General features: G+C 50.0%; 1 protein-coding gene across 14 annotated transcripts in view; it reads left to right on the top strand.

Annotated features, from left to right (window-relative positions):
- Nucleotides 1-24,254, top strand: part of LOC140195219 (calcium/calmodulin-dependent protein kinase type II delta chain) — a 580,639-nt gene that overhangs the window by 433,609 nt on the left and 122,776 nt on the right. For all 14 annotated transcript variants that reach the window (XM_072253184.1, XM_072253187.1, XM_072253189.1 and 11 more), the window contains exon 12: nt 19,835-19,877. In XM_072253184.1, coding sequence (XP_072109285.1) covers nt 19,835-19,877 — 43 coding nt within the window. The remainder of the gene's footprint in view (nt 1-19,834; nt 19,878-24,254) is intronic.

Genomic DNA, 24,254 nt, shown 5'->3' on the forward strand with positions numbered 1-24,254 from the left:
GGAGCGGTCTCTCGAGTCAGTCTGGGAGTGGTCTCTCATGTCAGTCTGGCAGGGGTCTCTCGAGTCAGTCTGGGAGCGGTCTCTCGAGTCAATCTGGGAGTTTTCTCTCATCGGTCTGGGAGTGGTCTCTCTAGTCGGTCTGGTCTGGGAGTGGTCTGTCTAGTCAGACTGGGAGTGGTCTCTCGAGTAAGTCTGGGAGCGGTCTGTCGAGTCAGTCTGGGAGTGGTCTCTGAAATTTGTATGGGAACAATGGCGTCGGTCTGGGAGCGGTCTCTGGAGACAGTCTGGGAGCGGTCTGTCTAGTCAGTCCAGGAGCAGTCTGTTTAGTCAGTCTGGGAGTGGTCCCTCGAGTCAGTCTGGGAGCGGTCTCTCAAGTCAGTCTGGGAGCAGTCTCTTGAGTCAATCTGGGAGTTTTCTCTGGTCAGTCTGGGAGTGGTCTCTCTGGTCGGTCTGGTCTGGGAGTGGTCTCTCTAGTCAGTCTGGAAGCGGTCTGTCTAGGCAGTCAAGGAGCGGTCTCTCAAGTCAGTCTGGGACTGGTCTCTCGAGAGAGTCTGGGAGCGGTCTCTCGAGTCAACGTGGGAGCGGTCTGTCTAGTCAGTCAGGGAGCGGTCTGTCTAGTCAGTCTGGGAGCGGTCTCTCGAGTCAGTCTGGGAGCGGTCTCTCGAGTCAGCCTGGGAGCGGTCTGTCTAGTCAGTCAGGGAGCGGTCTGTCACGTCGTCTGGGAGTAGTCTTTTGAGTTAGTCTGCGAGCGGTCTGTCTAGTCAGTCTGTGAGCAGTCTCTGGAGTTATTCTGGGAGTGGTCTCTCGAGTCAGTCTGGGAGTCGTCTCTGGAGTCAGTCTGGGAGTGGTCTCTGGAGTCAGTCTGGGAGTGGTCTCTGGAGTCAGTCTGAGAGCGATCTCTCTAGTCAGTCTGGGAGTGGTCTCTGGAGTCTCTCTGAGTGGTCCCTGGAGTCAGTCTGGGAGCGCTCTCTGGAGTCGGTCTGGCAGTGGTCTCTGGAGTCAGTCTGGGAGTGGTCTTTCTAGTCAGACTAGAAGTGGTCTCTGGTGTCGCTCTGAGTGGTCTCTGGAGTCAGTGTGGGAGTGGTTTCTCTAGTAGGTCCAGTCTGGGAGTGGTCTCTGGGGTCAGTCTGGGAGTGGTCTCTGGGGTCAGTCTGGGAGCGGTCTCTTGAGTCGGTCTGGGAGCGGTCTCTCGAGTCAACCTGGGAGTTTTCTCTCGTCAGTCTGGGAGTGGTTTCTCCAGTTGTCTGGTCTGGGACTGGTCTCTCTAGTCAGTCTGGGAGCGGTCTGTCTAGTCAGTCTGGGAGCGGTGTCTCGAGTCAGTTGAGGAGCGGTCTCTCAAGTCAGTCCGGGAGCAGTCTCTCTAGTCGGTCTGGTCTGGGAGTGGTCTCTCTAGTCAGTCTGGTCTGGGAGTAGTCTCTCTAGTCACTCTGGGAGTGGTCTTTCTAGTCAGTCTACGAGTGGTCTGTCTAGTCAATCTGGGAGCGGTCTCTCTAGTCAGTCTGGCAGTGGTCTCTCGAGTCAATCTGGGAGTTTTCTCTCATGAGTCTGGGAGTGGTCTTTCTAAACGGTCTGGGAGTGGTCTCTCTAGCTGGTCTGGTCTGGGTGTGGTCTTTCAAGACAGTCAGGGAGCGGTCTGTCCAGTCAGTCAGGGAGCGATCTGCCTAGTCAGTCTGCGAGCGGTCTCTCGAGTCAGTCAGGGAGCAGTCTCTCGAGTCAGTCTAGGAGCTGTCTCTGGTGTCTGTCTGGGATCGGTCTCTCGAGTCAGTCTGGGAGCGGTCTGTCTAGTCAGTCAGGGAGCAGTCTGTCTAGTCAGTCTGCGAGTGGTCTCTGGAGTCAGTCTGGGAGTGGTCTCTCGAGTCAGTCTGGGAGTGGTCTCTGGAGTCAGTCTGGGAGCAGTCTCTCGAGTCAATCTGGAAGTTTTCTCTCATCAGTCTGGGAGTAGTTTGTCTACTCAGTCTGGTCTGGGAGTGGTCTCTCTAGTCGGTCTGCTCTGGGAGTAGTCTCTCTAGTCAGTCTGGGAGTGGTCTGTCTAGTCAGTCTGGGAGTGGTCTCGTTAGTCAATTCGGGAGCGATCTCTCAAGTCAGTCCGGGAGCGGTCTCTCTAGTCAGTCCGGGAGTGGTCTCTCGAGTCAGTCTGGGAGTAGTCTCTTGAGTCAGTCTGCGAGCGGTCTGTCTAGAGAGTCCGTGTACAGTCTCTAGAATCAGTCTGGTAGCGGTCTCTGGAATCAATCTGGGAGCGGTTTCTGGAATCAGTATGGGAGCAATGTCTGGCATCGGTCTGGGAGCAGTCTCTTGAGTTATTCTAGGAGTGGTCTCTGGAGTCAGTCTCGTAGTGGTCTCTCAAGCCAGTCTGGGAGTGGTCTCTGGAGTTGGTCTGGGAGTGGTCTCTGGGGTCAGTCTGGGAGTGGTCTGTCTAGTCAGTCTGGGAGCGGTCTCTCGAATCAGTCTGGGAGCGGTCTGTCGAGTCAGACTGGGAGCAGTCTCTGAAATCAGTATGGGAGCACTGTCTGGCGTCGGTCTGGGAGCAGTCTCGGGAGTCAGTCTGGGAGCGGTCTGTGTAGTCAGTCAGGGAGCGGTCTGTCTAGTCAGCCTGGGAGTGGTCTCTGGAGTCAGTCTGGGAGTGGTCTCTTGAGTCAGTCTAGGAGTGGTCTCTGGTGTCAGCCTGGGAGCAGTCTCTGGAGTCAGTCTGGGAGTGGTCTCTCTAGTTAGTCTGGGAGTGGTCTCTCTAGTCAGTCTGGTAGCGGTCTCTGGAGTCAGTCTGGGAGCGGTCTCTTGAGTCAATCTGGGAGCGGTATGTCTAGTCAGTTAGGAAGCGGTCTGTCTAGTCAGTCTGGGAGCGGTCTGTCTAGACAGTCTGGGGGTGGTCTCTCGAGTCAGTCTAGGAGCAGTCTCTCTAGTCAATCTGGGAGCGGTCACTCAAGACAGTCTGGGAGCGGTCTGTCTAGTCAATCAGGGAGCGGTCTGTCTAGTCAGTCTGGGAGCGGTCTGTCTAGACAGTCTGGGAGTGGTCTCTCGAGTCAGTCTAGGAGCAGTCTCTCGAGTCAGTCTGGGAGCTGTCTCTTGAGTCAATCTGGGAGTTTCCTCTCGTCAGTCTGGGAGCGGTTTCTGGATTCAGTCTGGGAGCGGTCTCTCTAGTCAATCTGGGAGCGGAATCTGGAGTCAGTCTGGGAGCGGTCACTCAAGACAGTCTGGGAGCGGTCTGTCTAGTCAATCAGGGAGCGGTCTGTCTAGTCAGTCTGGGAGCTGTCTCTCGAGTCAATCTGGGAACGGTCTCTGGTGTCAGTCTGGGAGCGGTCTCTGAAGTCAGTCTGGGAGTGGTCCCTCTAGTCACTCTGGGAGTGCTCTCTCTAGTCGGTCTGGTCTGGGAGTGGTATTTCTAGTCGGTCTGGTCCGGGAGTGGTTTCTCTAGTCGGTCTGGTCTGGGAGCAGTCTCTCGAGTCAGTCTGCGAGCGGTCTGTCTAGTCAGTCCAGGAGCAGTCTCTGGAATCAGTCTGGGAGCGGTCTCTGGAATCAATCGGGGAGCGCTCTCTGGAATCAGTCTGGGAGAGCTGTCTGGCGTCGGTCTGGGAGCAGTCTCTGGAGTTATTCTGGGAGTGGTCTCTCGAGTCAGTCTCGTAGTGGTCTCCCGAGCCAGTCTGGAACTGGTCTCAGGGGTCGGTCTGGGAGTGGTCTCTGGGGTCAGTCCTGGAGTGGTCTCTGGGGTCAGTTCGTGAGTGGTCTCTGGGGTCAGTCTGGGAGCAGTCTGTCGAGTAAGTCCAGGAGAGGTTTGTCAAGTCAGTCTGGGAGCAGTGTCTAGAGTCAGTCTGGGAGCGGAATCTGGAGTCAGTCTGGGAGCGGTCTCTCAAGACAGTCAGGGAGTGGTCTGTCTAGTCAGTCAGGAGCGGTCTCTCTAGTCAGTCTGGGAGTGGTCTGTCGAGTCAGTCTGGGAGCGGTCTCTGGACTCATTCTCGGAGTGGTCTCTGGAGTCAATCTGGGAGCGGTCTCTCGAGTCAGTCTGGGAGCGGTCTCTCGAGTCAGTCTGGGAGTTTTCTTTCATCAGTCTGGGAGTGGTCTCTCTAGTCGGTCTGGTCTAGGAGTGGTCTCTCTAGTTGGTCTGGTCTAGGAGTGGTTTCTTTAGTCGGTCTGTTCTGGGAGTGGTCTCTCTAGTCAGTCTGGGAGTGGTCTGTCTAGTCAGTCTGGGAGCAGTCTCTCGAGGCAGTTCGGGAGCAGTCTCTCGGGTCAGTCCGGAAGCGGTCTCTCGAGTCACTCTGGGAGTAGTCTCTTGAGTCAGTCTGCGAGTGGTCTGTCTAGTGAGTCCGTGAGCGGTTTCTGGAATCAGTATGGGAGCAATGTATGGCATCGGTCTGGGAGCAGTCTCTGGAGTTATTCTGGGAGTGGTCTCTCAAGTCAGTCTGGGTGTGGTCTCTGGAGTCAGTCTGGGACTGCTCTCTCTAGTCAGTCTGGGAGCGGTCTCTCGAGCCAGTCTGGGAGCAGTCTGTCTAGTTATTCAGGGAGCGGTCTGTCTAGTCAGTCTGGGAGCTGTCTGTCTAGTCAGTCTGGGAGTGGTCTTGTGAGTCAGTCTGGGAGTGGTCTGTCTAGTCAGTCAGGGAGCAGTCTGTCAAATCAGTCTGGGAGTGGTCTCTGGAGTCAGTCTGGGAGTAGTCTCTCTAGTCAGTCTGGGAGTGGTCTCTCTAGTCAGTCTGGGAGTGGTCTCTCGAGTCAGCCTGGGAGCGGTCTCTCTAGTCAGTCTGAGAGCGGTCTGTCGAGTCAGTCTGGGAGCAGTCTCTGGAGTCAGTCTGGGAGCGGTCTGTCTAGTCATTCAGGGAGCGGTCTGTCTAGTCAGTCTGGGAGCGGTCTGTCTAGTCAGTCTGGGAGTGGTCTGTCAAGTCAGTCAGGCAGCGGTCTCTGGAGTCAGTCTGGGAGTGGTCTCTGGAGTCAGTCTGGGAGTAGTCTCTCTAGTCAGTCTGGGAGTGGTCTCTTGAGTCAGTCTGGGAGCGGTCTGTCGAGTCATTCTGGGAGCGGTCTATCTAGTCAGTCCGGGAGCAGTCTCTAGAGTCAGTCTGGGAGCAGAATCTGGAGTCAGTCTGGGAGCGGTCTCTCTAGACAGTCTGGGAGCGGTCTGTCTAGTCAGTCCGGGAGCGGTCTGTCTAGTCAGTCAGGGAGCGGTCTGTCTAGTCAGCATGGGAGCGGTCTCTCGAGTCAATCTAGGAGTGGCCGCTGGTGTCAGCCTGGGAGCGGTCTCTGGAGTCAGTCTGGGAGTGGTCTCTCTAGTCAGTCTGGGAGCAGTCTCTAGAGTCAATCTGGGAGCGGTCTCTCGAGTCAGTCTGGGAGTGGTCTGTCTAGTCAATCAGGGAGCGATCTGTCTAGTCAGTCTGGGTGCGGTCTTTCGAGTCAGTCTGGGAGCGGTCTCTCGAGTCCGTCTGGGAACGGTCTCTTGAGTCAATCTGGGAGTTTCCTCTCGTCAGTCTGGGAGTGGTCTCTCTAGTCGGTCTGGTCTGGGTGTGGTCTCTCTAGTCGGTCTGGTCTTGGAGTGGTTTCTCTAGTTGGTCTGGTCTGGGAGCAGTCTCTCGAGTCAGTCTGCGAGTGGTCTGTCTAGTCAGTCCGGGAGCAGTCTTTGGAATCAGTCTGGGAGCGATATCTGGAATCAATCTGGGAGCGGTCTCTGGAATCAGACTGGGAGCACTATCTGGCATCGGTCTGGGAGCAGTCTCTGGAGTTATTCTGGGAGTGGTCTCTCGAGTCAGTCTCGTAGTGGTTTCTCGAGCCAGTCTGGGAGTGGTCTCAGGGGTCGGTCTGGGAGTGGTCTCTGGGGTCAGTCTGGGAGTGGTCTCTGGTGTCAGTCTGGGAGCGGTCTGTTGAGTAAGTCTGGGAGCGGTCTGTCGAGTCAAGCCGGGAGCGGTCTCTCAATTCAGTCTGGGAGTGGTCTCTCGTGTCAGTCTGGGAGCAGTCTGTCTGGTCAGTCTGGGAGCAGTGTTTAAAGTCAGTCTGGGAGCGGAATCAGGAGTCTGTCTGGGAGCGGTCTCTCCAGACAGTCTGGGAGCGGTCTGTCTAGTCAGTCAGGAAGCAGTCTCTAGTCAGTCTGGGAGCGGTCTGTCGAGTCAGTCTGGGAGCGGTCTCTCGAGTCAGTCTGGGAGCGGTCTCTCGAGCCAGTCTGGGAGCAGTCTGTCTAGTTATTCAGGGAGCGGTCTGTCTAGTCAGTCTGGGAGCTGTCTGTCTAGTCAGTCTGGGAGTGGTCTCGTGAGTCAGTCTGGGAGTGGTCTGTCTAGTCAGTCAGGGAGCAGTCTGTCAAATCAGTCTGGGAGTGGTCTCTGGAGTCAGTCTGGGAGTAGTCTCTCTAGTCAGTTTGGGAGTGGTCTGTCTAGTCAGTCCGGGAGCAGTCTCTAGAGTCAGTCTGGGAGCATAATCTGGAGTCAGTCTGGGAGCGGTCTCTCTAGACAGTCTGGGAGCGGTCTGTCTAGTCAAACGGGGAGCAGTCTCTCAATTCAGTCTGGGAGTGGTCTCTCGTGTCAGTCTGGGAGCAGTCTGTCTCGTCAGTCTCGGAGCAGTGTCTAAAGTCAGTCTGGGAGTGGAATCAGGAGTCAGTCTGGGAGCAGTCTCTCCAGACAGTCTGGGAGCGGTCTGTCTAGTCAGTCAGGGAGCGGTCTCTAGTCAGTCTGGGAGCGGTCTGTCGAGTCAGTCTGGGAGCAGTCTCCGGAGTCAGTCTGGGAGCGGTCTTTCGAGTCAGTGTGGGAGCGGTCTCTCGAGCCAGTCTGGGAGCAGTCTGTCTAGTTATTCAGGGAGCGGTCTGTCTAGTCAGTCTGGCAGCTGTCTGTCTAGTCAGTCTGGGAGCGGTCTCGCGAGTCAGTCTGGGAGCGGTCTGTCTAGTCAGTCAGGGAGCAGTCTGTCAAATCAGTCTGGGAGCGGTCTCTGGAGTCAGTCTGGGAGTGGTCTCTGGAGTCAGTCTGGGAGTAGTCTCTCTAGTCAGTCTGAGAGCGGTCTGTCAAGTCAGTCTGGGAGCAGTCTCCGGAGTCAGTCTGGGAGTGGTCTCTGGAGTCAGTCTGGGAGCGGTCTGTCTAGTCATTCAGGGAGCGGTCTGTCTAGTCAGTCTGGGAGCAGTCTGTCTAGTCAGTCTGGGAGTGGTCTGTCAAGTCAGTCAGGTAGCGGTCTCTGGAGTCAGTCTGGGAGTGGTCTCTGGAGTCAGTCTGGAAGTAGTCTTTCTAGTCAGTCTGGGAGTGGTCTCTCTAGTCAGTCTGGGAGTGGTCTCTCGAGTCAGTCTGGGAGCGGTCTGTCTAGTCATTCAGGGAGCGGTCTGTCTAGTCAGTCTGGGAGCGGTCTGTCTAGTCAGTCTGGGAGTGGTCTGTCAAGTCAGTCAGGTAGCGGTCTCTGGAGTCAGTCTGGGAGTGGTCTCTGGAGTCAGTCTGGGAGTGGTCTCTCGAGTCAGTCTGGGAGCGGTCTGTCGAGTCATTCTGGGAGCGGTCTGTCTAATCAGTCCGGGAGCAGTCTCTAGAGTCAGTCTGGGAGCAGAATCTGGAGTCAGTCTGGGAGCGGTCTCTCTAGACAGTCTGGGAGCAGTCTGTCTAGTCAGTTAGGGAGCTGTCTGTCTAGTCAGTCTGGGAGCAGTCTCTCGAGTCAGTCTGGGAGCGGTCTCTAGAGTCAATCTGGGAGTTTTCTCTCGTCAGTCTGGGAGTGGTCTCTCTAGTCGGTCTGGTCTGGGAGTGGTCTCTCTAGTCAGTCTGGGAGTTGTCTGTCTCGTCAGTCTGGGAGCATTCTCTGGAATCAATCTGGGAGCGGTCTCTGGAATCAGTATGGGAGCAATGTCTGGCATCGGTCTGGGAGCAGTCTCTGGAGTTATTCTGGGAGTGGTCTCTCGAGTCAGTCTCGTAGTGGTCTCTCGAGCCATTCTGGGAGTGGTCTCTGGAGTTGATCTGGGAGTGGTCTCTGGAGTCAGTCTGGGACTGGTCTCTCTAGTCCGTCTGGGAGCGATCCGTCGAGTCAGTCTGGGAGCGGCCTGTCGAGTAAGTCTGGGAGCGTTCTGTCGTGTCAGTCGGGGAGCGGTCTCTGGAGACAGTCTGGGAGCGGTCTCTGGAGTCAGTCTGTGTGTGATCTCTCTAGTCAGTCTGGGAGCGGTCTGTCGAGTACGTCTGGGAGCGGTCTGTCGAGTTAGTCTGGGAGTTGTCTCTGGAGTCAGTCTGAGAGCGGTCTGTCTAGTCAAACCGGGAGCAGTCTCTCAATTCAGTCTGGGAGTGGTCTCTCGTGTCAGTCTGGGAGCAGTCTGTCTCGTCAGTCTCGGAGCAGTGTCTAAAGTCAGTCTGGGAGCGGAATCAGGAGTCAGTCTGGGAGCAGTCTCTCCAGACAGTCTGGGAGCAGTCTGTCTAGTCAGTCAGGGAGCGGTCTCTAGTCAGTCTGGGAGCGGTCTGTCGAGTCAGTCTGGGAGCGGTCTCTGGAGTCAATCTGGGAGTTTTCTCTCGTTAGTCTGGGAGTGGTCTCTCTAGTCGGTCTGGTCTGGGAGTGGTCTCTCTAGTCAGTCTGGGAGTTGTCTGTCTCGTCAGTCTGGGAGCATTCTCTGGAATCAGTCTGGGAGCGGTCTCTGGAATCAATCTGGGAGCGGTCTCTGGAATCAGTATGGGAGCAATGTCTGGCATCGGTCTGGGAGCAGTCTGTGGAGTCAGTCTGGGAGTGGTCTCTGGAGTCAGTCTGAGAGTAGTCTCTCTAGTCAGTCTGGGAGTGGTCTCTCTAGTCAGTCTGGGAGTGGTCTCTCGAGTCAGGCTGGGAGCGGTCTGTCGAGTCATTCTGGGAGCGGTCTGTCTAGTTAGTCCGGGAGCAGTCTCTAGAGTCAGTCTGGGAGCATAATCTGGAGTCAGTCTGGGAGCGGTCTCTCTAGACAGTCTGGGAGCGGTCTGTCTAGTCAGTCAGGGAGCTGTCTGTCTAGTCAGTCAGGGAGCAGTCTCTCGAGTCAGTCTGGGAGCGGTCTCTGGAGTCAATCTGGGAGTTTTCTCTCGTCAGTCTGGGAGTGGTCTCTCTAGTCGGTCTGGTCTGGGAGTGGTCTCTCTAGTCAGTCTGGGAGTTGTCTGTCTCGTCAGTCTGGGAGCATTTTCTGGAATCAGTCTGGGAGCGGTCTCTGGAATCAATCTGGGAGCGGTCTCTGGAATCAGTATGGGAGCAATGTCTGGCATCGGTCTGGGAGCAGTCTCTGGAGTTATTCTGGGAGTGGTCTCTCGAGTCAGTCTCGTAGTGGTCTCTCGAGCCATTCTGGGAGTGGTCTCTGGAGTTGGTCTGGGAGTGGTCTCTGGGGTCAGTCTGGGACTGGTCTCTCTAGTCCGTCCGGGAGCGATCCCTCGAGTCAGTCTGGGAGCGGCCTGTCGAGTAAGTCTGGGAGCGTTCTGTCGTGTCAGTCCGGGAGCGGTCTCTGGAGACAGTCCGGGAGCGGTCTCTGGAGTCAGTCTGTGAGTGATCTCTCTAGTCAGTCTGGGAGCGGTCTGTCGAGTCATTCTGGGAGTGGTTTGTCTTGTCAGTCCGGGAGCAGGCTCTAGAGTCAGTCTGGGAGTTGTCTATGGAGTCAGTCTGAGAGCGGTCTGTCTAGTCAAACCGGGAGCGGTCTCTCTAGACAGTCTGGGAGCGGTCTGTCTAGTCAGTCAATGAGCGTTCTGTCTAGTCAGTCTGGGAGCAGTCTCTCGAGTCAGTCTGGGAGCGGTCTCTGGAGTCAGTCTAGGAGCGGTTTCTGGAGTCAGTCTGGGAGTGGTCTCTGGAGTCAGTCTGTGAGTGGTCTCTCTAGTCAGTCTGGGAGTAGTCTGTCGAGTCAGTCTGGGATCGGTCTCTCGAGTCAGTCCGGGAGCGGTCTCTCGAGTCAGTCTGAGAGCGGTCTCTCGAGTCAGTCTGGGAGTGGTCTCTGGAAGTAGTCTGGGAGTGGTGTCTGGAATCAGTCTGTGAGTGGTATCTAGAATCAGTCTGGGAATGGTCTCTTGAGACAATCTGGGAGGATTCTCTGGAGACAGTCTGGGAGGAGCCTCTGGAGGTAGTCTGGGAGGGACCTCCATTGGTAATCTGGGAGTAGTGTCTCCGGCAGTCTTGGAGCAGATGTCCCTAGAAGTAGTCTGGACAAGGTCTCCAGAGGTGGCCTATGTGTAGTCTCTAGAGGTAGATTGGAAGGAGTCGCTAGAGGTAGTTTGGGAGTAGTCTCTTGAAAAGGGATTCCCAAACTGGGATCCATGGAACCCCTGGTCACTGGTTGCGGTCCAAAGCGAAAAAGAAGGTTGGGAATCCCTGCTCCACAGGTAGTCTGAGAGGAGTAGTCTCTGGAGAGTCTGGGAGGAGTGCTCGCTGGATGTAGTGTGGGAGGAGGCAGTTTGGGAGAAGTGGTTAAAAATTGTATGGGAGGAGTAGTCTCCAGAGGCTGTCTGTGAGGAGCTTCTGGAGGTAAACTTTGAGGAGACTCTGGAGGTAATCTATGAGGAGTTTCTGGAAGTAATCTGTGAGGAGTTTCTGGAAGTAATCTGTGAGGAGTTTCTGGAGGTAATCGTGAGGAGTTTCTGGAGGTAATCTGTGAAGAATTTCTGGAAGGAGTCTGTGAGGAGCTTCTAGAGGGAGTCTGGGAGGAGCTTCTGGACGTAATCTGTGAGGAGGCTCTGGAGGGAGTCTGTGAGCAGCCTCAGGAGGTAGTCTGGGAGGAGTCTCCAAAGGAAGTCTGGAAGAAATCTCTAGAGCAGAGTTTCTAAACCTGGGAATAATGTTGATAGTCGTGATCCATGATTTAAAAGAAATTGGGAATCTCAGCTGGAGAGGTAGTCTGAGAGTCGTCTCTAGAGGCAGATTGGGAACAGTTGCTAGAAGTAGTCTTAGAATAGTCTCTAGAAAAGGGGTGCCCAGTCTGGGATCCATAAAACAGTTGCTTACTGGTAGGATCCATGGCAGAAAGGAAGGTTGGGAATCCCTGCTGTACAGGTAGCCTGGGAGGAGGAGTCTGTGGAGGAGAAATAGGAGTAATCTCTAGAGGTAGTGTGGGGGGGGAGTAGTCTCTGGAGGTAGTCTGAGAGGAGCGTCTGCGGGTAGTTTGGAAGGAGCGTCTGGAGGTAGTCTGGAAGGAGCGTCTGAAGGTAGTTTGGAAGGAGTGTCTGGAGGTAGTTTGGGAGGAGTTTGTGGTAGTATAGCAATAATCTCTACAGTCAGTCTGTGTGTAGTCTCTGGAGGTAGTCTGGGTGCAGTCTGGAGGTGGTATAGGAGTGGTTTCTGAATGTAGTCTAGAAGGATCCTCTAGAATAATCTGTGGGGAGTGGTCTCTAGAACTAGTCTCAGGTTTTCTGGGAGGAGGAAACTCTAGAAGTAGTCATGGAGAAATCTTTAGAGCTGCTCTGGGAGAAGCCTCTCGAGGTGGTCTGTGTGTAGTCTCTCGAGGTGGTCTGTGTGTAGTCTCTCGAGGTAGTCTGGGTGTAGACTCTCGAGGTGGTCTGGGTGTAATCTCTGGAGGTGGTCTGGGTGTAATCTCTCGGGGTGGTCTGGGTGTAGTCTCTTGAGGTGGCCTGGGTGTAATCTCTCGAGGTGGCCCGGGTGTAGTCTCTCGAGGTGGTCTGGGAGTAATCTCTCGAGGTGGTCTGGGTGTAGTCTCTCGAGGTGGCCTGAGTGTAGTCTCTCAAGGTGGCCTGGGTGTAGTCTCCCGAGGTGGCCTGAGTGTAGTCTCTCAAGGTGGCCTGGGTGTAGTCTCTTGAGGTGGTCTGGGTGTAATCTCTGGAGGTGGTCTGAGAGTAGTCTCTCGAGGTGGTCTGGGAGTAGTCTCTCGAGGTGATCTGGGAGTAGTCTCTAGAGGTGACCTGAGTGTATTCGCTCAAGGTGGCCTGGGTGTAGTCCCTCGAGGTGGTCTGTGTGTAGTCTCTCGAGGTGGTCTGGGAGTAGTCTCTCGAGGTGGTCTGGATGTAGTCTCTCGAGGTGGTCTGGGAGTAGTCTCTCGAGGTGGTCTGGGAGTAGTCTCTCGAGGTGGTCTGGGAGTAGTCTCTCGAGGTGGTCTGGGTGTAGTCTCTCGAGGGGGTCTGGGTGTAATCTCTCTCGAGGTGGTCTGGGTGTAGTCTCTCAAGGTGGTCTGGGTGTAGTCTCTCGAGGTGGTCTGTGTGTAGTCTCTCGAGGTGGTTTGGGTGTAATCTCTCGAGGTGGTCTGGGTGTAGTCTCTCGAGGTGGAATGTGTGTAGTCTCTCGAGGTGATCTGGGTGTAATCTCTCGAGGTGGTCTGGGTGTAGTCCCTCGAGGTGGTCTGGGTGTAGTCTCTTGAGGTGGTCTGGGTGTAATCTCTGGAGGTGGTCTGAGAGTAGTCTCTCGAGGTGGTCTGGGAGCAGTCTCTCGAGGTGGTCTGGGAGCAGTCTCTCGAGGTGGTCTGGGAGTAGTCTCTAGAGGTGACCTGGGTGTAATCGCTCAAGGTGGCCTGGGTGTAGTCCCTCAAGGTGGTCTGTGTGTAGTCTCTCGAGGTGGTCTGGGTGTAGTCTCTCGAGGTGGTCTGGGAGTAGTCTCTCGAGGTGGTCTGGGTGTAGTCTCTCGCAGTGGTCTGGGAGTAGTCTCTCGCAGTGGTCTGGGAGTAGTCTCTCGAGGTGGTCTGGGTGTAATCTCTCTCGAGGTGGTCTGGGTGTAATCTCTGGAGGTGGTCTGGGTGTAGTCTCTCGAGGTGGTCTGGGTGTAGTCTCTCGAGATGGTAATCCCTGTTCTAGGGGTAGTCCGGAGGGAGTAATCTCTAGAGGTAGATTGCGAGGAGTCACTAGAGGTAGTCTTGGAGTCATCTCTGGAAAAGGGGTGCCTAAACTGGGATCCATGGAACCCCTGGTTACTGGTAGGGGTCCATGGCAAATAAGGAATGTTGGGAATCATTGGAAGTGGTCTGGGAAGAGTCTCTGGAGGTAGTCTGGGAGGTGTAGTGTCTGGAGTAAGACCCGTAGGAGGCTCTAGGGTTAGTCTGGGAGGGGTCTCTCTAGGTAGTCTTGGTGGAGTCGTGTCTGGAGGTAGACCGGGAGGACACTCTTGACGAGCTTCCACGGGTAGTCTGGGAGGATTAGTTTTTATATTTAGTCTGGGAGTAATCTATCGTGTAGTTTGGGAGGCTTAGTCTCTAGATGTTGTCTGGTAGTAGTATCAAGAAGTAGTGTGGGAAGAGGCGTCTCTAGATGTGGTCGGGGAATAGATTCGAGGTTGGGAGAAGTCTAAATGTAGTTTTAAGATATTCTAGCAGTTGTCTCAGAGATAGTCTGGGAGAAGAATTCTCTAGAGGTAGTCTAGTAGGAGGTGTCTGGAGATATTCTGGTGGTTGTCTCCAGAGGTAGTCTGATCAGAGATATCTCTGGAGGTATTCTGGGAGGAGTTGTCTCTAGGGATAGGTTGGTAGGAAGAGTCTCTAGAGGTAGTCTGGTCGAAGGTGTCTGTAGAGGTAGACTGGGAAGTGGAGTCTCCAGAGGTCATGTGGGGGTAGTCTCTTGTGCTAATTCTGGTGGAGCCTCTAGAGAGAGTCTGGGACTTCTTTCTCGAGGTTGTCTGGATAAGTCTCTGAAGGTGGTCTCGGAGGAGTCTCTGGAGGTGGTCTGGGAGTAGTCTCTAAAGGTTGTCTGGGATGAATTCCTAGAGGCAGTTGGGAGTAGATTCCCAGTTGGGAGGAGGAGTCTCTCAAGCTCGTGTGGGAGGAGTAGTGTCTAAAGCTCGTCTGGGAGTATTGTCTAGAGCTTGTCTGGGAATCGGTCTTTCTCAAAGTCAGCTGGGAGGAGGGGTCTCTCAAGATTGTCTGGGAAGAGCCATCTCTCGAGGTACTCTGGGATTAGCCGTCTCTTTAGGTAGTCCTTGAGAAGCCTTTTCTCCAGGTAGTCTGGGAGGAGGAGTTTCTTGAGTTAGTCTGGGAAGATTCTCTGGAGGTTGTGTGAGGTAGTCTGGGAGGAAACTAGAGATATTCTGGGATGAGTTGACTCAGATGGTATTTTGGAAAGATTAGAGTGTTTGAAGGGGATCTGGGAGGAGTCTCTAGAGATAATCTACGCATTGTCTCTAGGTGTAATCTCGGACAAACCTCTAGAGGTAGTCTGGGCCGTCGTGGTTTCGGCATCGGTCCTCTTCTCACATTGAACTTTGGTATGTCAGGGCCATGGGAGTGTGGGGTGTTCATTCCTGCAGATAGTGGGGTGGGTATCGAGTGAGTGGGGGACATTCGGGAATATGGTCTGAACCGCCCTAACAGGAGTGATCATCACACCATGTCTCTCTATACCACATATCCATGGCATCTCCCATCAATGTGAGGGCCTTGATCAAGACAGCGTCTGGCAACGTCAGTGGGCTGGCCTTGGTCGAGACAGTGTCTGGCAACGTCAGTTGGAAGTCCTTGATCAAGATAGTGTCTGGCAACATCAGTGAGGGGGCCTTGATTCTGGCAACATCAATGTGAAGGCCTTGATTCAGATGGTGTCTGGCTGCCATCAATGGGAGGGCCTTGATGCAGACGGTGTCTGGCTGCCATCAATGTGAAGTCCTTGATCCAGACGGTGTCTGGCTGCCAGTTGGCTCTTTGCGTGGTCTCTTCTTGCCGTACCTTTGCCAAACAACATGCTGTTTCAGTACTCTTCCATTTCCTTTGCCCACATTTGTCCTGACCTCGTGGACTCCACCATATTTAAACACCATTGACTCAGGACCTTGTTGGCTTGTTTTAAGCTCTCAGTTTCTTCTCTTTTCAAGAGTTAGTTTCATGTAGTGTTTATTAATGGCCACGAGTAACCTAAAAGCTCCTCTCTCACTTGCTTTCTTATCCGGGAAGCCTGTTTCCTTGAGAATGCTAACTAGCTGGTGACCCCATTTCATTCCAAGAGATTGCAATCTATCCTCGATGCTGGTAGCAGATTGGCTAAGCTGCCAAAGCCCGAGGAGTTATCTGTCCATCTCTTCAGGACTGCGATCACTCTTCTTCTTATTCGCTCTTTCTACACATCTTCAAACCTCAACTTGTGCCTGATCCTGCCAACTAGGTTCCATTCCATTCAATTACGTTCCATTCATGATCCGGTAGTGAGAGAAATGAGAATGCACAATAACTTTAAAGCACTCATCAATTTATTCAGTATGCAAGGGAACATATGTAACACTTACTCAAAGAAAGTCCCACGGGCCCCAAGTATACTGCAGAGTGCCTTCGTCCCCTCTTCTGTATCAAACACTGCTCACGACGCAGTTCGGTTGTGAAACTCATCCGTAAACGTGGAGTGGTTGTGTCTTATACCAATAATACTTCTAAGAGGAAGTGATTTTTCAGCCCTTGCGCAAACAAATTTACCTTCTCCACAAGTTGCCATTACAGCCGTGCCCTTGCAGAGGTCGACTGTATGGATTTTAATGGGGACCCTCATTGTAGGTCGGTAGTAGTGGTCTTACTCTGGCTGGAGATCTGTGACTAGTGATGTTCTTTAGGGATCTTTACTGAAACCTCTGCTATTTATGATATTCAGATGACATGGATGAAAATGTGGATTGGTAGGTTCATGAATTTGCAGACGTAGCAATGATTGGTAGTGCTGATAGAAGATTATCAAAGGATTACATATGTTCCCTTGCATACTGAATAAATTGATGAGTGCTTTAAAGTTATTGTGCATTCTCATTTCTCTCAATACCGGATCATGAATGGAACGTAATTGAATGGAATGGAACCTAGTTGGAAGGATCAGGCACAAGTTGAGGTTTGAAGATGTGTAGAAAGAACGAATAATAAGAAGAGTGAAGTGCCTACGGGTGAAGTGCCGGAGGATTGGAGAGTGGCTCATGTTGTTCCATTCTTTAAAAAAGGATCGAAAAGTAATCCGGGAAATTATAGGCCGGTGAGTTTAACGTCAGTAGTAGGTAAGTTATTGGAGGGAGTACTAAGAGACAAAATCTACAAGCATTTGGATAGACAGGGGCTTATTAGGGAGAGTCAACATGGCTTTGTGCGTGGTAGGTCATGTTTGACCAATCTGTTGGAGTTTTTCGAGGAGGTTACCAGGAAAGTGGATGAAGGGAAGGCAGTGGATATTGTCTACATGGACTTCAGTAATGCCTTTGACAAAGTCCCGCATGGGAAGTTAGTTAGGAAAATTCAGTCGCTAGGTATACATGGAGAGGTGGTAAATTGGATTAGACATTGGCTCGATGGAAGAAGCCAGAGAGTGGTGGTAGAGAATTGCTTCTCTGAGTGGAGGCCTGTGACTAGTGGTGTGCCACAGGGATCAGTGCTGGGTCCATTGTTGTTTGTCATCTATATCAATGATCTGGATGATAATGTGGTAAATTGGATCAGCAAGTTTGCTGATGATACAAAGATTGGAGGTGTAGTAGACAGTGAGGAAGGTTTTCAGAGCCGGCAGAGGGACTTGGACCAGCTGGAAAAATTGGCTGAAAAATGGCAGATGGAGGTTAATACTGACAAGTGTGAGGTATTGCACGTTGGAAGGACAAACCAACGTAGAACATATAGGGTTAATGGTAAGGCATTGAGGAGTGCAGTGGAACAGAGGGATCTGGGAATACAGATACAAAATTCCCTAAAGGTGTCGTCACAGGTAGATAGGGTCGTAAAGAGAGCTTTTGGTACATTGGCCTTTATTAATCGAAGTATTGAGTATAAGAGCTGGAATGTTATGATGAGGTTGTATAAGGCATTGGTGAGGCCGAATCTGGAGTATTGTGTTCAGTTTTGGTCACCAAATTACAGGAAGGATATAAATAAGGTTGAAAGAGTGCAGAGAAGGTTTACAAGGATGTTGCCGGGACTTGAGAAACTCAGTTACAGAGAAAGGTTGAATAGGTTAGGACTTTATTCCCTGGAGCGTAGAAGAATGAGGGGAGATTTGATAGAGGTATATAAAATTATGATGGGTATAGATAGAATGAATGCAAGCAGGCTTTTTCCACTGAGGCAAGGGGAGAAAAAAACCAGAGGACATGGGTTAAGAACAAAAACAACAGGAATTCTGCAGATGCTGGAAATTCAAGCAACACACATCAAAGTTGCTGGTGAACGCAGCAGGCCAGGCAGCATCTGTAGGAAGAGGTGCAGTCAACGTTTCAGGCCAAGACCCTTCGTCAGGACTAACTGAAGGAAGAGTGAGTAAGGGATTTGAAAGTTGGAGGGGGAGGGGGAGATCCAAAATGATAGGAGAAGACAGGAGGGGGAGGGATGGAGCCAAGAGCTGGACAGGTGATTGGCAAAAGGGGATATGAGAGGATCATGGGACAGGAGGTCCAGGAAGAAAGACGGGGGGGGGGGGGACCCAGAGGATGGGCAAGAGGTACATTCAGAGGGACAGAGGGATAAGAAGGAGAGTGAGAGAAAGAATGTGTGCATAAAAATGAGTAACAGATGGGATACGAGGGGGAGGTGGGGCCTTAGCGGAAGTTAGAGAAGTCGATGTTCACGCCATCAGGTTGGAGGCTACCCAGACGGAATATAAGGTGTTGTTCCTCCAACCTGAGTGTGGCTTCATCTTTACAGTAGAGGAGGCCGTGGATGGACATGTCAGAATGGGAATGGGATGTGGAATTAAAATGTGTGGCCACTGGGAGATCCTGCTTTCTCTGGCGGACAGAGCGTAGATGTTCAGCAAAGCGGTCTCCCAGTCTGCGTCGGGTCTCGCCAATATATAAAAGGCCACATCGGGAGCACCGGACGCAGTATATCACCCCAGTCGACTCATAGGTGAAGTGTTGCCTCACCTGGAAGGACTGTTTGGGGCCCTGAATGGTGGTAAGGGAGGAAGTGTAAGGGCATGTGTAGCACTTGTTCCGCTTACACGGATAAGTGCCAGGAGGGAGATCAGTGGGGAGGGATGGGGCGGACGAATGGACAAGGGAGTTGTGTAGGGAGCGATCCCTGCGGAATGCAGAGAGAGGGGGGAAGGGAAAGATGTGCTTAGTGGTGGGATCCCGTTGGAGGTGGCGGAAGTTACGGAGAATAATATGTTGGACCCGGAGGCTGGTGGAGTGGTAGGTGAGGACCAGGGGAACCCTATTCCTAGTGGGGTGGCGAGAGGATGGAGTGAGAGCAGATGTATGTGAAATGGGGGAGATGCGTTTAAGAGCAGAGTTGATAGTGGAGGAAGGGAAGCCCCTTTCTTTAAAAAAGGAAGACATCTCCCTCGTCCTAGATTCATAAAAATGAATCAAACAGATGGGATACGAGGGGGAGGTGGGGCCTTAGCGGAAGTTAGAGAAGTCGATGTTCACGCCATCAGGTTGGAGGCTACCCAGACGGAATATAAGGTGTTGTTCCTCCAACCTGAGTGTGGCTTCATCTTTACAGTAGAGGACGGGGGGGCTTCTTCACACAGAGAGTGGTGGGAGTATGGAATGAGCTGCCAGATGAGGTGGTAAATGCGGGTTCTTTTTTAACATTTAAGAATAAATTGGACAGATACATGGATGGGAGGTGTATGGAGGGATATGGTCGGTGTGCAGGTCAGTGGGACTAGGCAGAAAATGGTTCGGCACAGCCAAGAAGGGCCAAAGGGCCTGTTTCTGTGCTGTAGTTTCTATGGTTCTATGGTTATGGTATGGTTGATTCATAAAACCATTGGATATAGGAGCAGAATTAGTCCATTTGACCAATCGAGTTTGCTCCACCATTGTATCATGGCTGATTCATTTCTCTCTTAGCTCCAAATTAGACCATAAGATATAGGATCAAAATTAGGCTATTTTCCCTACAATTCAGAGGACATACATTAGTTGCCTCTATGGGCAGCAAAAAGGCAGATGGAGTTTAATACAGACAAGTATTAAGTGTTGCAACTTAGACAATTATATGTAAAGAGGAAGTACACAGTTCATAGCTCTGTTCATTCCTCTTATGAACAGAGGAATCTTGGTGTCCAGTTTATAGCTCACTGAAAGTGGCCGCATAAATTCATAGGACGGTACTGAATGTGTATGACATACTTGCCTTTATTAGTTATGTTGCAACTTTATACTTCTCTGGTGAGGCCTCATCTGATATATCACTTTCACTTCTGGATGCCCCTTTACAAGAAGGAAGTGGAAGCTTTGGAGAGACCACAGAAGAGTTTACCAGAATTGCTGAATTAAAGGGCATGTGCCCTAAGGAGAGATTGGACAAATTTGAGTTGCTGTCTCTGGAGCGGTGGAGGCTGAGGGGAGACCTGATAAATAAAGTTATGAGAGGAAAAGATCAAGTGGACAGCTAGTATTTCCAGTACTATAGGGCATGCACTTATGATAAATGGGGGAAATTTCAATGGAGATAATCTCTTTCACACAGACTGATGGATGCCTGGAATGCACAGCTGGGGTTTGTGGTGGAGACAAATATAATAGAGGCATTTACGAGGCTCTTATAGACACATGAATATGCAGAGATTGGAGGGATATGGATAATGGGCAGACAGATGGAATTAATTTAATTTGCCATCATTAGTTTAATTAATTTGGCAAACATAGTGGGCTGAAGAGCACTGTGCTGCACTCTTCTGTCTCCTATGTTATAATTTGTCAGATGATACCCCATGACTAAACCATCCCTAAGCAATCCTAGTGCTGCTAAAGACTAATAGACCAAACCCTTACAGTAAGAATATTGTGTTGTCCTTGCAAACCCTTTTAAATAAAGGCACAGCATCCAATCCTTCAGCAAGTACAAAACTTGGTGCTTCCTTTTTTTCTAGAATTAGCTTAATCCACTACCTGAAAATTGATTACAGTAACCTTGAATGCATTTTGAGCAAGATTAAACACATGCAATGAAAGAAAATCTAAACAACATTTTAATAAAAAGCTATGCCCCTTGAGTTATTTATTCCAAAACATGTGATTCTTTGGTTTACATCTATTACATCTATTTAGTTGGATGTTGTTCTTCATATTTTTCTTCCTTCAACTCTTCCAGGGTGCTATTCTCACCACAATGCTGGCCACACGAAACTTCTCAGGTATGTGTGAAACATACTAATCTGGATTACACATCAGAATTATCCACTGCAGAATTTTAAAATTATGTATTTTCATTTAATCAACATTGTTAGTTGCAAGGAAATTCAGTATTTTGGGGGATTCACGTAATAGATGGTTTGGTAAGATTACAATATTGTGTATTTTTACATGTTTTTAAATCAATGTAAATGCCATAATGTAGTAGGAAGTATTTTATAATATTTACTGATGGATAGAGAATGATCTTTTTCAGTTCTCTCTGTTATGTCAGCTTCTGGCTCACTTAAAAACTGTAAATAGATTTGTTGCTTTCAGTGTTTTTATTATACTTGTTTTGTTCATTATGTATTCCAATACTTGTTTAGTTTTATTTTAATAACATAGTAGTTCTTCAGGTGCCTGGTAAAGGATTGGTTCTTTATGTCTCTGAGAGGGGATAAATAGTCATTTCATTTTTCTAAAATGTTTGAAGTAAACGCAAGGTCATATGAAGCAAGTAATTTATAAGTATGGTTCACTTATCTATAAGTATTGAGAATATAAGGAAAATGACATGAGAAACGGAAGTCAAAAGACCATGAAAATCAAATAATTACAGGTACAGTAAATCTGAAATCAAAACAGGCTCTGAGGTAGCAGCAAGATCATTGAGAGCAAAGAGTATCAGATAATATGTGCTTAAGGAGCTGGTACAGGAGGGAGGAATATTGGGATCCATGGTGGGGGAGATGGGATCTGCACAGGAAGGATGGGTAACACCTAAGCTGGAATGTGTCCAAAATCATTGCTGAGAGTTTGCTTATGTTACTGTAAATAGTTAATCCATGTTTGGCAGGAAAGTGATTGTGGGGCTGAACTCATTAGCATGGTGGCACTTGAAGAGATTAGTATTTTCCTTCTTTTCTATAAGTAGTTGAATCCACTGCCTGCAAATTGACTATAGTGGGAATAATGGAGTTTAAATCAAGCATGTCCACTGGGTAGAGTGGGCAGAGACAAGTAAGGGAGCTTGGTGATGTTGAAATAGGCTCAGTTTTAATGCATGGAGCTTCAAATGAGTGTGGGCTCTGGATGAACATGTGAACTTACAATGTTACTACAAACGTCAAAAGTGATTAAGTGAAATACAGGGCTGGCACGTTACTGAACCTGCCAGATTTAAGATGGTGTTGGTGAGAAATGTCTTGGAATATTAGGGCAGATAAATTGCCAGGGCTGGAAGAGATCCAACCCAGAATGCTAATGGAAACAAAGGAGGGGATTTCTCCATTTTATTTGCCACAAGTGAGGTAACACAATACTGGAGGATAACTAATATTGCAACAGGGATGTTATGAAACTGTAAGTCCATAAACCATGCATCATAGGGGAATTATTGGAGAAAGCCCTAAAGCTCAGGTTCTATATACATTTGGAAAGGCAAAGAGTCAGCATTGCTTTGTGATGGCAAAACTATGTCACACTAGTTGGTGGTGCTTTCAGGAAAGAAGATTAAGGCTTCAGCAGACTATATATCCGATGGAAAATTTGATAGCGCATTGGTATATTGGATCTAGTCTCACTAAATAGACCATGATTTCCTAAAACTATTAGCACAGGTTGATAGGATAGTGAAGAGGGCATATGGCATACCAGCCTTGAGTGGTCATCTCATAGAATATAAGTATTTGGCCCATACCTCTAAATCTTTCCTATCCATGTTCCAGTCCAGCTATATTTTAAAAGTTGTTATTGTACCTGCCTCTGCAACTTCCTCTGACACCTCATTCTACCTAGATACCTCCATTTATATAGTTTCCCCTCAAATTCCTATTAAAGTTTTCTCCTCTCACTTTATTTCTATACACTCTAGTTCTTAATTTCTCAACACTAGGAAAAAGACTGAGTACATTCACTCTCTCTAGGCCCCTCATGATTTTGTCCATATCTATAAGATCACCTCTCAGTCTCCTGCATTATAAAGAATAAAGAAAAGCCCTACTCTGTCAAACCTCTGCCTATAACTCAGTTCATCAAGTCCTAGCAGCATCCTTGTAAATTTCTTCTGCACTCTTTCCAGATTTAGAACATCATTTCTATAGCCAAGTGACCAAAACTGAAGACAGTACTCCAAGTGCAACCGCACCAGTGCCCAGTGCAACTGTATCAAGAGCTCCAAGTTTAATACTCAGTGCACTGATTATGAAGGCTAGCATGCCAAACATCATCTTCATCACCATGTCTACCTGTGACAACACTTTCAGTGATCATCTACTTGTATTCCTGCTGTGATTAAGTTCTACAAGGAGAGAGTGTTATTCTCTGTGAAAATCACACAGCTGTTCACTGTGAAAAGACTGTTTTACTGACTCTTTAAACATGCAGTATCTTGCACATATGAATTAAGCTTCATTTACCATTCCTCAACCCACTTAGCTGAACAAGAACCCCTTTAATTTTAGATAAACTTCTTTTGTCCCTTTCTATCCTTTTCCTTCTGTAGAAGCCCTTGGGATTGTCCTTCACCTTGACTGCCTGAACAATCTCATGCGTTCTTTTAGTCCACTTGATTTCCCTCTTATTCAGTTCCTTCTTCTTAACCAGGGCCTCAATGTCCCTCAAAAGCTAAGATTCCCAAATCTTTTATCCTTGCCTTTTGTTCTAACAGGAACAGACAAACTCTGTACTCTTATTTCACTTTTGAAGGCCTTCCAATTACCAAGCATCCCTTTTCTCAGAAATCAACCCGTCCCAATCCACACCTTTCAGAGATCCTTTCTAGTGCCATCTGTTACAATCTGTAACTTCAAAATATTAAACTAATTCAAAGGAAGATATGGGAGTCTGAAAATGCCCATCTAACTTCGTGTTTACTTCAAGCGAGGCGCGCACTTAACACGTGGTAGCATGGTGAAACATAGAAAACCTACAGCACAATACAGGCCCTTCGGCCCACAATGCTGTGTCGAACATACCCCTACCTGAGAACTACCTAGGCTTTACCCATAGCCCTCTATTTTTCTAAGCTCCATGTACCTGTCCAGGAGACTTTTAAAGACTCTACCATATCCACCTCCACCACCATCGCCAGCAGCCCATTCCACACACTCACCACTCTCTGTACAAAAAACTTACCCCTGACATCTCCTCTGTACCTACTCCCCAGCACCTTAAACCTGTGCCCGCTCATGCTAGCCATTTCAGCCCTGGGGAAAAGCCTCTGACTATCCACACGATCAATGCCTCTCATCGTCTTATGCACCTCTGTCAGGTCATCTCTCATCCTCCATTGCTCCAAGGAGAAAAGGCCGAGTTCACTCAACCTATTCTCAGGCAACATCCTTGTAAATCTCCCCTGCACCCTTTCGATAATTTCCACATCCTTCCTATAGTGAGGTGACCAGAACTGAGCACAGTACTCCAAGTGGGGTCTAACCAGGGTCCTATATAGCTGTAACATTACCTCTCGGCTCTTAAACTCAATCCCACGGTTGATGAAGGCCAATTCACCATTTGCCTTCTTAAGCAGAGTCAAACTGCGCAGCAGCTTTGAGTATCCTATGGACTCCACCCCCAAGATCCCTCTGATCCTCCACACTGCCAGGAGTCTTACCATTAATACTATATTCTGCCGTCATATTTGACCGACAAAAGTGAACTCCATCTGCCACTTCTCAGCTCAGTTTTGCATCTAATCAATGTCCCGCTGTAACCTCTGCCAGCCCTCCACACTATCCACAACAACTCCAACCTTTGTGTCATCAGCAAATTTACTAACCCATCCCTCCATTTCCTCATCCAGATGATTTATAAAAATCACGAAGAGAAGGGGTCCCACAACAAATCCCTGATGCACATGACTGGTCACCGACCTCCATGCAGAATATAACCTGTCCACAACCATGCTTTGCTTTCTGTGGGCCAGCCAGTTCTGCAGTTCTGGTTCCACAAAGGAAGGTCCCCTTGGATCCCATGCCTCCTTACTTTCTCAATAAGTGTTGCATGGGGTACCTTATCAAATGCCTTGCTGAAATCCATATACACTACAACTACTGCACTACCTTCATCAATGTGTTTAGTCTCATCCTCAAAAAATTCAGTCAGGCTCATAAGACACAACCTGCCTTTGACAAAGCCATGCTCACTATTCCTAATCATATTATGCCTCTCCAAATATTCATAAACCCTGCCTCTCAGGTTTGAATTTTTTGAGGATGTGACTCCTCAAAATGTATAGGGTGTCTAGGGAGGGGTAGCACCTCTGGTGGGGGGCCTGCCTTGCCCTTTTTCAGGGCAGCTCGTCCACCTTTGGTCCCCAACTGACGCATAGCTCTCACCTGTGGCTCCAAGTAGCTGGAACACGCACAGTGGCCACCCCCCCAGTAAACCGCCTTGGC

This window comes from Mobula birostris, chromosome 3 (assembly GCF_030028105.1).
Source record: "Mobula birostris isolate sMobBir1 chromosome 3, sMobBir1.hap1, whole genome shotgun sequence".
In the NCBI taxonomy this organism is placed as follows: domain Eukaryota; kingdom Metazoa; phylum Chordata; class Chondrichthyes; order Myliobatiformes; family Myliobatidae; genus Mobula; species Mobula birostris.